Source organism: Periplaneta americana, chromosome 12, assembly GCF_040183065.1.
Source record: "Periplaneta americana isolate PAMFEO1 chromosome 12, P.americana_PAMFEO1_priV1, whole genome shotgun sequence".
NCBI lineage: Eukaryota > Metazoa > Arthropoda > Insecta > Blattodea > Blattidae > Periplaneta > Periplaneta americana.
Genome location: NC_091128.1, coordinates 11180770 through 11198825, shown reverse-complemented (window position 1 = coordinate 11198825; position 18056 = coordinate 11180770). Strand labels below are relative to the sequence as shown.

Sequence of the window (18056 nt, the reverse complement as noted above, 5' to 3'; positions counted from 1 at the left end):
ATATACTATTTTATTCCCTTTTACAGCTTGTAGATAATTATTAATTATAGTTATTACTTATTAGCATAATATTTATTGAACTTATTGGCTATTTCACTTCGTTTGAAAGATGTTATTGTGTACAAAAAGCATTTTTTGATGATCGTTTCATGCTGTATGTTGTGTATAAATCTATGATTTCTGGCCATCTGTTCTGTGTAATCCATCTTTTGTATAGAATTAATAAAATACTCTTTTGGTAGTAATTATTTTATTAATTGAGTATTTAATTTTCACCAGCTCACATTTCTTGAATCATTTGTTTTTTCTTATTTAAATTTAGGACACAAGAGCCAAAAAGAGACTTCACAGTTATGTATCATACATTTTTTCAATGACAGACGTGGAGTTGCAGAAATAATAAGTGTAAGTGTAACATTATTAAGCAATTTACAAACAAATGAAATCTTTAAAAAGGTATCTAGAAGTGAAATTACTTATGGCTTTTAAGGACCAAAATTATTTTTGTAAGTTGATTTATTATTATTTCAGTTTTAGCCTAGTTGTATTATCCATTTCCTTACTAATTTCAAAAGATAATCAGAAGTTCATTCGAATTCCAACCAAAAGTCAATTGGTTATTAATTTATCTACCTTTAGGAAGTACAGTATATGTACGCTGGAATCTTTGAAGTGAAGTGACAATAATTTAATTGGTCTTGGAACAGATTTGATTCTTGAATATTATATACTATATTTTGTTGTATATTTACGTCTAGTAACCTATTAATGCTAATACTAATAATAATGTAAAGGAATAAAAGAATAGAACATAGCAATACATTTCTCATTATTATTGAAACTATTTAGAATAACCTTCCAACATTAAGGTAAAGTACGGTGAGTAAAGTCATTCAGTACATAGGATCGTGATTTTACTACATGTGGTGATATCTGGTAACAGTTGGCAACACTGACAAGGCGGAAATATTTGCTGTTTGGGAACTGAACTTACGTGATCCTCACTATACGTGCGGAGTGAAGGGGGGGACAGACCCTCCCGAATCGTCCAGAAGTCCGCACGTAGCAGTTTGCTTCCTTCCACTCTCGGCAAGCACCAGATGCGCGCGCAACCTCCGCTCGCCGCGTTGCTGTAATACACCGCCCCTCTACCCTCTCAGCATCCAGATGCTCCCCTCGCCGCCACACCTAAGCGACCAACGGACACGCGTTCGAACCCCGGTGTAGCTGTCACAATATTGATAATAATCCAAAGCTTTCTAATATATTCTCTTTGGTCATCCTTGTTCCCTTTTCCTTCCTAGCATCTTTTCCCCCTTTTCTGAGGAGGGCACGAAGGCCTGCACCACAACCTGAGGCATATTGTGCCACTCATTATGGAAGTCCTCAGAACTACATTACTGTGAGTATCGCGATTCACTGTTTGGTGCCATCAATTTAGCTACAACACCCACTCTGATGGAATCAGAAACTTCTGTCCCTTTGTGACTTCAGTAGTTTCCTTTGCTAGATGTTATCTGTATGCAAATAATGGTACTACCACAGTCTAGTATATAATAATAATAATAATAATAATAATAATAATAATAATAATAATAATAATAATAATAATATTTATTTTAGCTGGCAGAGTTAAGGCCGTAAGGCCTTCTCTTTCACTCAATCAGCAAAAAGTATATATACATATGCATGAACTTAAAAGAATTCAACAATTTGATTTAGATGAGAGTTACATATATACAAGAGTTATTTACGAATTAAACAACAAAATACTATGAACTATTAATTAAACACTGAAATAAACTGTGTAGCAGAATTAAACTAAAATATATAGAATGTTAATATATTTCAAATAATATTAGATAATAGAAAGAGATTATTATGAGACAATTTTGAAAATACAGCACTATCAGGATGTCTAAAGGAAGGAGTAACAATGTAGTCAGTGATAGTTTAAATCAGTATGATTGGAGTGAAATGCTAATAAGGTTATCTTTTAAGCTGTTCTTAAAGGTGTTTATTGTCTTGCAGCCCCTAATACTTTGTGACAAGGAATTCCATTGTCGCGAGGTGGATACTGTAAAAGATGATGAATAACAAGATGTTCTATGAAGAGTTATACTTAGCATGCCACAGATAAGTGATCTGGTATTTACGTCGTGGTTAGAGTATAGATAAGAGAAATGAGACGAAAGGTAATTTGGTGTTGAGGTGTGCAGAATTCGAAAGAGTAAAGACAAAGAGTGTGGAGTTCTGCGTTCTTTAAGTCAGAGCCACAAAAGACTTGCGAAGGACGGTGATATGTGATCATATCGTCGGATGTTGCACATGTATCTGACGCACATATTCTGAGCTTGCTGTAACTTGACTGACAATTCAGAACTTAGGTCACTTAACAAAACGTCACAATAATCGAAGTGCAGCATTACTAGGGTTTGTACTAAGGTAAGTTTTAGTTGCTGGGGCAAGAAGTTTCTCAAGCAACTCAAACAGTGAATGGAGGAACAGATTTTTTTTTTATCACTTCTTTAACTTGAAAATTCCAACTTAGATTATTATCAAAAAAGAAGCCAATATTTTTTACGACAGATGAATAAGGGATTAGCGTGTTGTTAAGGGTATATACAGTCACGAAGCTTGAGTTGTTGAGGTTACTAGGAACAAAAGACTGTGCCAGTACTATTTCGCATTGTCTGTGATGAGGTGATAGTAGCGATCCCAGTGGTTAGCAACTATCTATGGATGGATATTCCCTACGTATCGAGCTTCGTGACTGTATACACTAGACTGTGGTACTACCTCCCTGCTGCATCCTATATATTGACCTAAAGATCATGTTACTGTAGGTATCGTGATTCACCATTTGGTGCCAATCTATCGATTCAGTTGCACATCACTCATGCCCAACAGTCTGTTACAAAAGCCTCTCCATCCCCCTGGGACTTATGCAGCTCCCTCAGATAGATGTCATCTGTGTGGAAATAAAAGCACTACATCTGCTCCACCTTCCGTTAACCTGGAATTACTGAAAGGTGATGGACCATTCACAGATATGACAATAGTCACTATGTAGTTGAACCAATCTAGTGAAGTCTTATAATGGTAGTAAAAATCTCATTTGAGTAGAATTTTATAATTTGTATTCAATATGTAAGTCTGACTGCGTACAGTCATGAGTAATGTAACACAGAATATAATGTGTGAAGTAATGGGAATCATTCATCTGATGATACTGCAATCATTATGCATAATGTTCGAGATGATTCGTCACCTGTTAGCTTTTCCTATGAATACAAAGGCATTCATAATACAGTACATTCAAAAATCTATGAATGCGAACCTTATTTATGAACCATCTCTAGAATATCAAAACAATTAATTTCCATGATTATTCCAAAAGTGTATTAGGCAATTAATGAAGTTTTAACTTTTTCTAATCACTATTATTTGTAATAATGTATGCATCTAATTCTCTTGACTTTGCAATAAAGTTGTGCTTTTCAATATTTTGAGTCTATGAATGTTACAGATGTCTATATGGTACATATCCATCTCTGTTTTCTGATGGCACAGAAGACCATGGTGCAAATTGATAGGGAGGATGCCAGGGACTGTCCCTTCTGGAAAATTTGGTGTCTGTTGCTGAAATGGCAATAACTTATCCCTGCCAGGGACAGCATTTATCTCCTTTAGGTGCCTAATTTATAGTTTCCTTAGACAATAAGATATATAAACAATTATTATAGTCCCGTCACTCTAATTTCCGGCAGCCAATCGCGTTGTAGGTAGGCTACATTTAAACGTGTGCATCTTGTGATTCGCTTATGAAGACGTTATTCATTTCTTACGACTCGATAAATACTTAATATAATCGCCCGCCATTTTGGCTCTTTCGTTGGCGTTCGCAGAAAGCACACGAAGACGTTACTTGCCGCTCAATTATTTGCTGAATTACAGTGCGTTTGATTTATTATCACAGGAGCTACGACATGATAATGTTTAACGGTGTGACAAATATATTCCTCATATGGTAGCTCGGCAACGAAAGAACAAAAATGGCGAACGATACTACCTACCTAGACTTTATAGAGCCTTCACTTCCTAAGACGTAAGCAAAGAGGAGGAGTCACGCCGGGAATAACAGCGTCGCGACTATTGACGATTTATTACAACGTTTTGAATTAAGATGTACATCTTCAGAACCTACTCGAATTTTTGTAAATAAGAACGGTCATATGTCATCGTCTAAGATTGATTATATAATTACTAACGCTTTTGATACCTCTTGCACTACACAAGTTGTTCAACCTAATCTTGGTGACCATCTGGCTTTAATTTATAATATCAATCTAGCTAGTCAAATGATTCCTGTCGAATCGGAAGTGAAAAGTTTTAGGAAAATAACAAATGATGGTTTAACTGGTCTAAGGTCTACTGTTGACGCTTCAGATTTTGGTACGATGTATGAATTGAATATTAATGCAGACAACTTGTTTACTAAATTAATGATTATGATTACTGGTGCTATTGATATAAATTTACCTATATTGACTAAAACTTATATAAAAAACAAGTACCAAAAAGTATAACCATTGGATTACTCCTGAGGTTTTAAAATTGAATGATGAAATTAGGAATATACTTTTGTTAACAAACAATTTCCATAAAAATCTTGATTTACTTCAATTATATAGAAACAAAAAGAAGGCTTGCAAGAAATTAATCTTTAGTGAAAAAAGTAAATACTTTGATCAACTTATTTGTAATTCTTCTAACAAACCAAAACAAATTTGGAAACTGGTAAATAGTAAATTAAACAGAAAGAAGCCTGCAGAATGTATTACTATTGTACATAATAATGAAAGGGTATCAAATAAGACTGATGTTGCCAATGCATTGAATTGTATTTTTCAACCAATGTGGAGAATGCTCTGAATGAATATTTTGGTCCAAGCAAATCTACGTTATGCACCAAATCTTTAGGAATTAATAATAGTTTTGTTTTCTATGATACTGATGCTAATGAAATTGTTAAAACAATTCAATCGTTAAAAAATACTAATAGCACTGGTATTGACAATATTTCCTTGAAACTATTAAGAGTGATCAGTGACATTATTTCACCTCCTTTAGCCTTCGTATTTAACCATTGCATTAATAATGGAGTTTTTCCATCATTATTAAAACTGCTCTTGTTAAACCAATTCATAAGCAAGGTGATTCTACTGATGTAAGAAACTATAGACCTATATCATTGTTAAGCACGATTTCTAAAATATTTGAACGCTTAATATATAATAGAATGTTACAATTTTTATTAAAATTTAATTTAATTACTCCTGATCAACATGGTTTTCTCCCTGGTAAATCAACAGAAACTGCTCTTTACGAATTTAATAACTATATTTATGAAAACCTTGATGAAGGTAAACATGTAGCTAAGGCATTTGATAATTTGGATTTTAATTATATATGTATAAAATTAAAAGTCTTAGGTTTTAGAGGTACATTTTTAGCATTTTTTAAATCATACTTGTCTAATTGAAAAATATGGACCTCTTATATTTTTACTTTACGTAAATGATTTGACTAATTATATAAAGGAAGGTAAAGTTTTATTATACGCAGACGATACTTCTATTACTGTTTGTTCGGAGTCTTGTAATGATTGATAAGTAAAGTTGACATAGCTATATCTCAGTTCAAAACGTGGTGTGATTATAACAAATTAATTGTTAATATTAATAAGACTGTGTGTTTAAAATTTGTTAATAGACCTATGAATATAAATTTTCCATGTCAGTTGGGGATATATCGACCCAAAGCCAACACAGTACTAAATGCCTTGCCATAATTATGGATAATCTATTGACTTGGAACGAGCATTCCGATTTTATTGCTAAAAAACTTTGTTCTGCTAATTTTGCTATTTTGCAACTGAGAGATATACTAAACACCAAAATATTGATTTCAATTTACTATTCACTTGCTTAAGCATATCTCAGTTATGCTGTTTTCTTATGCGGTAACTCTACCAATGTTAATAGAATATTTATTGCACAAAAAAGAATTATACGATCCATTTTTAAATTAAAAGTTTTGACTCATGCAAACCTTAATTTAAACAATATAAAATTTTAACATTTCCATCTATTTATATTTACAAATGTCTAATTTTCTTGAAACAGAATGAGAATAAATACAATAATCTAGATTATCATAATTATAATACACGAAATGCACATCTGTTCTCAATAAAAAATCATAGACTTGTGAAATATGAAAAATCGCCTGCATATACTGGCATTGTGTTTTTTAATAAATTAACATTGCAGATACAAACTTTACCTTATGCAAAATTTAAAGTGAAAGTTAAACAGATTTTAACTGATCAAACTCTTTATTCAGTAAAATAATTCTTAAATCACAAGTTATGATATATGCAATATTACTTGATTATATTATTCATTTTAAATGTATTTTAACTTGTAGTGTTTTTAATTTTATTGTGTTTTTTATTTATTATGTAATTGACGTGTACATCCATGTATAGAATAAACAATCAATCAATCAATTAAATGCTACTAATGCAACAAAAAACGATATTCGCTTCTTTCATTTTATATAAGTTTAGCAAAGCAATGAGTCCGTCAACCAGTAACGGCTGGTGGTCAAAATAATGAGTGTGCTACAATCTCCATAGGCCTATAGGTCTACTGTATACACTTACATGTATTTATCTTAATTTGAGACTCGCCTAGTGACGAAATATGAAGTCCATATGACGTTCCTTCCTACTGCAGAACTTGTCAATTACCCTGGAGTTAAACCCCTCCATCTTGGACAACATACTCTTTTCTATTGACAGTATTGCAAGAGCAGTGAGATGATCCTGGGACATAGTGTTCCTTAAAAATGTTTTTATGCGTTTCAAGCAAGAAAAACATCTTTCTGGCTCAGCAGTGGTCATTAGTGTTGTAACAAAATATTTAACAACTTCGTTGCTTCACAGAATGGATCCTGTGAATTGTTGAAGACTATGTATTGCAACAACTGAACAGCTCCATCTATATTTCGGCAGTTGGGTCTTCCGTACAGAAATCCAAGTTGTGTCTTTAACACTCTTTTGTTCAGTAGAGTATAGCTGTTGACAGCAACTTCAAGTTCGCGTTCAGGAAAATTATGTGAAAAATTGTAAAAAAAAATTTGCTGTTTAACAATTGAGGAGCATTTTAGCAAAAGCCGATAGATGCAGAAATTTCCGAAAACGAGTTTTATATATAGATATCGTATGTTTTCTGGCTTCGGAATCGACCTATGAACTCGGATTTAGCAAAACTTGATTCATACCGTGTGTAGAGACTAACAAAGCTTCCAGGCTTTTTCAAAATTCGATAGATGCTGTCACTTAGTTAAAGCAAAACTCGATAGATGCTCGAGTCCTTATTTGAAATATATGCAGGGTCAAATAAAATAGTTTTCAGCATAGTATTTCAGACAATTTACTTTTATTAGGATTGCCAGCAGAAGTGGAATGCTAACGATAAATCGCTGAGACAGAAGCTATTTGATCTCCCTCCCTCCCTAAACTAAAGCTTCACTGTGTAGGATTTCTCGCATAAGTGTAAATTACTGAGGCAAAAATTATTTGTCTATTTCTCCCACTCAACTTGGCAATGAAGTGGCGAATATGAAGTGAAATACTTTTCAAAACAGTATTCATTCACAAGTGACTTCACACGAGTTTTAAGTAAGAGCGTTTTCCAATGTTGTGATATTCTAGTTAGTTTCTGTGTGTGAATAATGGATCCAGGAGATGAAATGATTATGATTCAAGAAGTAGTGGGTGGTAGGAAATTCAGAACTAAAGAGAAGAGTCCTCTTACATGGAAGTGTAAAACAAACGAGCATGAACCAAATATAAAATGCTCCCATGGACTTGCAAACTCTTCCTTCAATCCAAAAGCTAAAGAAAGTAACTTAATATTTTAGGAGAAAAATTCGCTCTGGCGCCAAGGATCAAACCCGGGTCCTTGGTACTACGTACCAAGCGCTCTGACCACTGAGCTATGCCGAATTCAATCCACAGCACCGGATCGAATTCTCCTACTTCAATGTTTCCCTTTGTGGCCTGACTCCAAGTTAGGCATATGTGTTGACGTGTATCCAATGTCAACTGTTATTATACTAGGAGTGCACTCAGCTGAGTGACTTGTTGGCCAGGAATCCGCAGTTATTATGCACTGCTAGCTGAGAGAATATTACAGACATATTAATTTATCTGTAATATTGACACTTAATATTTAGCAGTGCATAATATTTTTTAAAACATTCTGCATTAGTTACTAGTTGCGTTGCACTATTTTTCCTCTAATAGTAGGCATACTGAAAACGATAGAAGATTTCGAAGGTGTCCATAAATCTACCACAAACCTATTATGCATTGTACTGTATGTGTGTGTGTGGGGCAGACAGTCTCTGGTGAGATTTACTATGGGGTCTAATTTATAAACACTAATAGTATTACCTAATTTTACTTACTTACTTACAAATGGCTTTTAAGGAACCCGAAGGTTCATTGCCGCCCTCACATAAGCCCGCCAGCGGTCCCTATCCTGTGCAAGATTAATCCAGTCTCTATCATCATACCCCACCTCCCTCAAATCCATTTTAATATTATCTTCCCATCTACGTCTCGGCCTCCCTAAAGGTCTTTTTCCCTCCGGTCTCCCAACTAACACTCTATATGCATTTCTGGTTTCGCCCATACGTGCTACATGCCCTGCCCATCTCAAACGTCTGGATTTGATGTTCCTAATTATGTCAGGTGAAGAATACAATGCGTGCAGTTCTATGTTGTGTAACTTTCTCCATTCTCCTGTAACTTCATCCCGCTTAGCCCCAAATATTTTCCTAAGCACCTTATTCTCAAACACCCTGAACCTATCTTCCTCTCTCAGAGTGAGAGTCCAAGTTTCACAGCCATACAGAAGAACCAGTAATATAACTGTTTTATAAATTCTAACTTTCAGATTTTTGGACAGAAGACTGGATGATAAGAGCTTCTCAACCGAATAATAACACGCATATCCCATATTGATTCTGCGTTTAATTTCCTCCTGAGTGTCATTTATATTTGTTACTTTTGCTCCAAGATATTTGAATTTTTCCACCTCTTCAAAGGATAAATTTCCAATTTTTATATTTCCATTTCGTACAATATTCTGGTCACGAGACATAATCATATACTTTGTCTTTTCGGGATTTACTTCCAAACCGATCGCTCTACTTGCTTCAAGTAAAATTTCCGTGTTTTCCCTAATCGTTTGTGTATTTTCTCCTAACATATTCACGTCATCCGCATAGACAAGAAGCTGATGTAACCCGTTCAATTCCAAACCCTGCCTGTTATCCTGAACTTTCCTAATGGCATATTCTAGCACAAAGTTAAAAAGTAAAGGTGATAGTGCATCTCCCTGCTTTAGCCCGCAGTGAATTGGAAAAGCATCAGATAGAAACTGACCTATACGTACTCTGCTGTATGTTTCACTGAGACACATTTTAATTAATCGAACTAGTTTCCTGGGAATACCAAATTCAATAAGATTATCATATAATACTTCCCTCTTAACCGAGTCATATGTCTTTTTGAAATCTATGAATAACTGATGTACTGTACTCTTATACTCCCATTTTTTTTTTTTATCTGTCGAATACAAAAAATCTGATCAATAGTCGATCTATTACGCCGAAAACCGCACTGATGATCCCCAATAATTTCATCTACGTATGGAGTTAATCTTCTCAAAAGAATATTGGACAAAATTTTGTACGACGTCAACAAAAGTGATATTCCTCGAAAGTTATCACAGTTGGTTTTGTCCCCCTTTTTAAAAATAGGTACAATCTAATTTTACTAGACTCATAAAAATAATTTTATTGTATGACTGAATTCTATTTCATAAATATTCTAGACAACACAAAAAATACGCACACTAATATTATTACTTCATTACTCAGTTGATTCTGTATGGAGTTACGTCGCAGATGGTGATGCAAGGTTTAGTTTGGTTACATTGTATTTGGGAGTATAACATTGGTAGCCAGCATTAAGAAATTATTTGAGGTTAAGTCTGACAAGCATACTGAAGTACGCGGTACTGGTCTTCTTTAGGTTTTATTATGATACTCTTTCTGATATCGAAGAACAAAGATGTTTCTTAATGAAGATTCTCCAAAAGCATCAGGTATTTTAAATCAATAATATAATTAAATAATTGCGATCGTCTTCTTTTCTTTTCTAGCAGTAATACCAATCGTATTCCACTATGGTTTAACTTAACCGAGACTCTGTAATACGGCACGTTGAGTTAAACTCACGGTTAGGTTTAACATAATCTTTAGATTAACCATATTTACAAAACCGGGCCTTAAACAATCATCCCTATCAAAGGAGGTAAGCACAATAACACTCAGGCTGAGATGCAAGCCATCAGACACTCCTCCGTAATAAAAAAATGCAATGTAAATGGCTGTATTACAGATTATTAAAATTTAATTATATGCGAATTTGGCCTTCACTCATTAAAAACATTTACCATTTACAGTATTTTCAGCATATTATAGCCAATTTGATGGGACAAAAGCACAACGATGTTACAATGGCCTTCATGTTTCAAGCCATAATCTCCCATCAGATTTTCACTGTACTTGTTCCTCTAAGATATCCAGATGCTCTAGCACCTCTCGCTCAGACTTGCTGCCTCCAGCTGTACCTGAGAATAACTTGTTCCATCACTTTTCCATTTACCTCGTGTTTGCTTATTTGTTCTTCAGATACTGTTACGAATTTTTTTTCACCTAACCATATTTGTTAATTTGTTATGCACACAGATACTGGTGTTTATGTCAGTGGCAACTATAATGACAGCAGTAGTGATGGTGGTAATGTGTACACACAAGCCTTCAAATCTATTAATAAACCAAAGCTACAATGTTTCAGAAATATCTCACTGAAACATACCTGTTTACTTTATTTGTGTAGTCATCAAGCAAATTCTTATATGAGCCATCAATAATTGCTCTTCCTATGGCTTTGTCCTGATAAATTTCATCCATTTTCTGATTCATCTCTTCTCGTGATGTTGTTTCTGGAAGGTTAAGTGCAGTTTTCACAGCAGTGTCACCTATCTGAAAATTGTGAGACATAAGTTCATTAAATAAAAATTATTTATATATAAAAAGAAAAAAAAAAAATCTTTTATACTATAGCATCAAATGCAAGAGTGAAGGATTTTAACATTCATTTATGGAGACGACTCTGTACAAATTCTAAAAATCCTACAGTCTTACTAATAAAAACTCTATATACAGACGTTTAACTGTCTTATACTTATGCAAAGAGTAGCTCGTTTATAAGTTGTGTGTAAATTCCTTACTAATAATCACTACATACGTCGTGTATAACAGTTTAACTGTTACACAGCTACGTCATAGTTTCGTCATTACTTCGTTACGAAAGGTAATAGAATATCTGAGGTTCTCTATTGCATCCGGTAGAGCGCTCTAGTGTGCTGCGTTAAAGTATCGATAGTACAACTGGCTCTGATCGATTACTACACTACATTTTGGTCAAAGAATACAAGCTAAAGCAATATCACAGTCTAATAATACATACAGTCACGAAACTTCAACACTCTTTCTGCCAACATTCGCGACACTAGCGCCCAAGCGGCAGGCAAGGCACTGGCCATAGTCTCGTTCAGCCAGCACGTGCTTTAAAGGGATGCGAGATGGTATAATAACGTTTTAATCATGCGTTGGAATAAAGGCAATGTGTGCAATGACGAAAATTGCAGTAACAACAAGTTTAAATCTCCGAATTTGTCGTTCTTGAGATTCCCTAAAGACCAAGAGAAAATCATAACTCAGTCATAACCAATAATCCACGCTGTAGGTAGCCTACGTATTGTGTTCTATAAAACATTTATTAGTTATCAGTTACCTATTTGTATGTCAGGAAGGAGAGTTTAAATAAAAACAAAGTAAATACCTGTTACAGTATATTATTTTTTTGCAGAGATCATGTATAAATGTGTAACCATTCCGATTTTGGATAATGTATCTACAGTTTTTAAAGCAAGTAATTCCATAATTTTTGTATTCGTGTTTTTTTCTTTATATTTTTCAAAAGTTGAACGTTATATTGCATTCAAGTAGGGATTATGGTGTTAATTTTTCAAGAATTCATGGAGTATTATAATCCTTTTGCAAAATATTCACTTCTTGAATAAATCCAGACTGAGTCGATAGATTTCTGATGTGTTGGTGCAGATTCATGTGGCAGACGTATTAAGTTCTCAAGAGCCTTTTTAAATTTAATATAAAAAGCAATCTTTTCTGTAATAATTTGCATGACTGTTATTGGTGTTGATTTTACATTCCCAGTGATTATTTGAGCCATTCAGAGCAGAAGTGGTGTAAGTCAAAATTAGGTAATGAGGTTCAAAGTAAATATTCTGTAAAATACAGCGCAAAGTAGCAATTAATATATCCTTCGTGCTATTCACTGACTACCAATAATTTAAATAAATTCAATATTAACTGCTACTTTGCGCTGTATTTTAAAGAATGTTTACTTTAACCCTCATTACCCATTTTGACTTACACCACTTCTGCTCTGAAAATACAATTAGGCCTACGTCATATTAACAGTAAGTGCATGTAAATTACGTATTATATAGGTAGGATAAGTTAAAATTAAGCTTATGTGTGAAAACTGGAAATGTAATGTAAAATGCGGTAAACTTGCCATAAACATTTAAACCATAATATCAGCACTATTTGTCACTCAAAATAATAAAGGAAATACCGGTTCTTAAGAAATGAAAAATAATGAACTTCATAAATCAATGTCTGTCATATTAAGGTTTAAATCTTCCCCTTTTTTATTTTCAAGTTTACCTCAGCAGCCGAGTTTACCCCAATTTGCGGTATGGAAAATAGTTAATTTCTCAGGAAATAGGGAGAGGAGTTCACCACGCCATGTACCCTACGAGATATGCCCTACAATTTTGAAGCTACTAATTTTGACTCTTCTCACAGGAAATATAGAGTTCTAATGATTCATAAATATATTTAGGAATGAATTTAATTAACCATCCACGTACGAACAATTATATTATTTCAAACCATGATACGTGAACAGGACCATGATTCAGTTGTAAGGAGCAGAAAGAATTGCGTTTATTCCCAGCTTCTGAAACTTGTAGATTAACTGCGTGTGAAATTCTCCTAGGATTCTAAAGTAAAATTAATAAGAATCATATATACTTACTGTATAGCATAAGAATATAAAACAAATTACGCAAAACCCGTTTTCTGATGTGTTATCATATGTCATGTGCACACTTTTAACTTGCCTGCCGCTAGAGGGCTACTGTCGCGCCAGCTGTCAAATGTTGGCATATTTTATACGTATGAGTTGCGTGACTGTAAGTATTAGACTGTGGCAATATTATTCTACTTATTCTGTGCTCTTTGGTGTGTTCTTCTGTGGTTACAAGGCATCCATCATTATAAAATGACAGTCGATAAGAACAGCTGTTACAGGGGCGGCCATTTTTTCTCTATATACAACGCTTAAACAATCGGTTTCGTGTATATAACTACTGCAAAGCAATTCCCATTGTACAGTTACAGACTGTTTATATATCCATCGCTTATGCAGGGTTTATTAGTAACATTTTCTGTCTCAACTCTGCATAAGTCTCGTATAAAAATTATACACGGTTTATTAGTAAGACCTCTAAAATATAAGGAGGATGAAACAAGAGGATGCAAGAAAACATCTTTAAAAAGCTATGTCAAATTTTATATTTACTATTTTAACTGTTATATTTGCAAAATTTTTCATATTTACATTATATAAAAAAAAGTTAATTTATAGCTCTACTGATGAAATCTGATCCTTGTTTCTGCATCATTTTCCACTTTTAGTTGAAAGGAATACTGTCACAAAGTAAAGTAAAACTTACATTTCTAGCATCTCTAATGATATTGGACCTCCACTTTTCTGCAGCATCCACAACAAGAATGTCTTCAACACCAAGTGAGAAACCTTCAATTTTTAGAAAAGCATTGAAAAGCTTTGCAAACGAATTCAACAATGCACCAGAATATGTTCCACCATACAGCTGGAAAACACAATGAAATATAAACAAGTTTCTATTAACAAAAATGATCAGTCAAATATAAAGCAAGAACAGTCATTTTTCACCATTCAAAAAGTTGTAAAGTAGCATTATACACCTAAGCTTGCTTTGTATCTTCAAATCTCCTAACAGCACAGTTTTTATTAGCATGGACACCATTAACTTAGTTGGATGTATTCAATACTGTTACTAGATAATTCATTGATAGTTTTCGCCCTTTCTTGTGATTTGTAAAACGAATTCAGTCGACTATTATCATATTATCGCACAATTTGAAAATTAATTATACAACAATTTGAATTGCATGCTTTTGTTGTAATTACACGAGGGTGGTTCGATATGTAAGGCACAGATCCGACTTATATCAACGTATTTCACAAAATCTGGGGCAGGGAGAGGGGAAATAAAACAAACATTCCACACAGTCACCATTAAGATTCAAACAAGTTTAAACATTCCTTCACAGGGTTTTCCTGTCCAAGAAAAATTAAATTATGCAAAACTCCAGTTTTCAATGTATTTTAACCCTTAAATAATTTTCCGGATAAGAAGTTCTTGAATGGACCAAAGAGGCGAAAATCCGATGGTGCCAGATCAGGACTACGAGGTGGATGCAGCAGAAATTCCCACTTGCACTTTTCCAAGCTTTTGCCTGGTTTGATGTGTGAGGTAGTGCACCACCATGCAGAAATCTCTCACGAGCATGTAACCCTGGCTTATTCAATCAATATGTTGAGAGTGTCACAGTATGTCACCATTGAAAGCTTGAAAATCCTAGAGTAATCACAGTTATTATCGCAGAAGTAAACACTGAAATAATGAAACAATTGTCTTTAGAGACAATTAATATTAGGTACCCCCCACAAAACTGGCTTCATTTATACACTGACAGATCCTTGATCTCCAGAGAACAAGGTGCCGGTGCAGGTGTTACGTGCTGTCTCTTCTCACTTTATAGATCTCTTGGATATGGAACAACAAGTTTTGATGGAGAAATCATTGCAATAAGTGAAAGTCCAGGAATCTTCTATGCTACATCAATAAATTTAGGAATGCAGTTATATTGTCAGACTCCAAAGCAGCTATTCAATTTTTTTTATTGGCTTATTTTACGACGCTGTATCAACATCTAGGTTATTTAGCGTCTGAATGATATGAAGGTGATAATGCCGGTGAAATGAGTCCGGGGTCCAGCACCGAAAGTTACCCAGCATTTGCTCGTATAGGGTTGAGGGAAAACCCCGGAAAAAACCTCAACCAGGTAACTTGCCCCGACCGGGATTCGAACCCAGGCCATCTGGTTTCGCAGCCAGACGCGCTGACCGTTACTCCACAGGTATGGACGCTATTCTATCAATCGTCTCTAAACACACACCTTCATCTCAAACAGCAGAAATAACTAAAATGCTCTCTCAATTAATATCACTCAATAAAAGAATTGTATTCCAATGGATGCCATCCCATTGTGGAATCCTGGGAAACGAGAATGCGGATGCTTTAGCAAAGAAGGGCAGCACTGCTACTTACAGACCCGTTACTAAATCTACGTATTACTCTGTGAAGAGATTTATTAAATCTACATACTTAGACTTCAACAAACAAAATTTGATAACTCAATCCCAACGGAAAAAATGGAACTCTCTTCATCAAAACGGACAGTTAATTCCCGATTTACCACGCAAATTGTCTGTAGCTGCATTTAGATTGTTAGCAGGCCATGACTGTTTGGCCAAACACCTGCATAGAATTGGAATATATCAGTCCCCTAACTGCCCATTGTGCAACTCAAACCAAGAAATGGATTCGGAACACCTCAAAATCTGTGCTTCAGTGGCTGACCATGATAATATCTTTGAAAAATATTGGAGTGCAAGAGGTCAAATGACTTTATTGTCAAATGCCTGGCATTAGAAAACAACAACTTTTTTTTTTTTTTCAGATGACTGAACTTCGAATTTCTTACATCACTGAAGCGAACTCTAAACCCATGTTTCATCTCCCATAATGCTGCTTTCCAAAAAAGGATTTTCTTCCTCTCAGTAGTAATGGTAGAGATTTTGTAGTGATGCAACCTTTCTTTTGCTTTTGTGTTCCTCAGTCAGCAATTTCAGAACCCAGCACGTGGATACTTTACATAAATTTAAGCCTGAGATTATTTCATGAAGAATGCCCTTTGGAATGTTCATCATTGCTTCAATTTCACGGACTTCGATTCTTCAAACGTCCCTTATCAAACCTTCGACAACACCACACTTGTCATCTGTATGCAAGGTTCCTGGCCTGCCCCTCTGTTGCTCTGGACCATCATTGTTTCATTTGATCATCTTGAAATTTGTTGCAAACACACACGTACTTACTTCTTTTCAACATAAAATGTCTTGCCGATAAAAGTCACTAACCTGCGATGATATTATAAATTTGTGTATAGATAGAGGGCAGCTGCTATGGTGAAAAATTTTCAGGGGCAGCAAATCTACGTCTTAAGTTGGAAGGCCACTATTATTCGTTTCTTAATATGTTGAATTAACGTGATATCTAGACTATAAGAAGAGTTTCCAATAGTCGACTATGGAAACTTGTGTTTTTCGACAATTTTCAGTGCAAATAACACCTATTATTCATTTGTAGCAATACATGAACAGTGTGTAGTTATTCAATTATCTACAAAAATTAAATGTAAATGTGGGAATTTTCAGATAATTTTAAGATAACTGTAATTTGCAGATAATTGTGTTTATAAATGATAGTGGCAACATTGACTACAGCAGATTTTCTTTTGTACACTTGGGACAGTGCATAGTTGAACACTCACACTTTACCTTCCCATGTGGGAGAGATCAGACTTGGCATGTTTACATTTTTCAGCTCTCCACTGTGCCAAGTGCTCAGCAGAGCACACCTTCTCACGGCTGAGAAGATAAAAAAATGATTTGCGCACAAACATAACTCACTAGCTATCATCTCCCTAGAGGACAACATTTTGGAGAAAATGAGCTTGTCCAAATTCATTGATCAGTTTGCTCAGCAGAAGATGTTAGGAAGCTGTATATTGTCATACAGAATTCATACAGGGTTTGACACAGAATATGTCTTTCCCCGCAATGGGTATGGGAACCTGTTCCAGTATCCGTGGCGAAACAAAAAATGACAGAATTTAAAATGCTTCCTCTAACAAGACTATGTGCCACAGCCAAATGCTAATGTTATTAGTAGTTAGGCCACGCAGCAATGTAACTTGTGTGATCACAACCAATGTTGCCATCTTCCCTTGTTACGAGCATGAGAGCACCGAAGTTGTGTGTAAAATTAACAGTGCCACACAGTCTATCTCAACACTGAGGGCAGCTACAGATGTGTGCAACCGCTGGTTTGATTTGTAACTGCGAGTTCTGCAATATTAAAGTGATAATAGACATGTACGATACACTTTGAGAGAACTACAGTGAAAAATTTGTTGTGAACTGGGACTAATTTCAGAATGTTTCCTTATATGAAGTGAAAATATATTGTTGTTCAAATGCCTAGATGTTTGGCAATGAAGCCCAAGTCCTCTTGCACTCCAATATTTCTGAGGTATAGAATCTTCTTTTAATATTGCACAACATACAAAAGGGAGAGTGAAGCGAAAATATGTTGCATGCTTCACATTCATTACTTCTGTTATCGTATCTTCCATTAGAAAACCGACACAAAAATAAAACATTCAAACCAACACAACTGAGGTGGATAGAAGCAAAGAGGTGTAAGTGACATTTTAAAAAAATGATTTACGTGCCTCCAGGGTAAACTAAAGCATTTAAAATTTCAGTGGTAAAGGGATGTCTTTTATCCACATTGCACATT

At 34.7% G+C, this 18056-nt stretch overlaps 1 protein-coding gene across 2 annotated transcripts in view; it reads right to left on the bottom strand.

Moving 5' to 3' along the window:
* The window catches only part of LOC138710171 (DNA-directed RNA polymerase I subunit RPA1-like), a 121676-nt gene that overhangs the window by 75134 nt on the left and 28486 nt on the right, over positions 1–18056 (bottom strand). For both annotated transcript variants that reach the window (XM_069840805.1, XM_069840806.1), the window contains 2 exons: positions 14037–14195; positions 11024–11190 (listed from right to left, as the gene is read on the bottom strand). In XM_069840805.1, coding sequence (XP_069696906.1) covers positions 11024–11190; positions 14037–14195 — 326 coding nt within the window. The remainder of the gene's footprint in view (positions 1–11023; positions 11191–14036; positions 14196–18056) is intronic.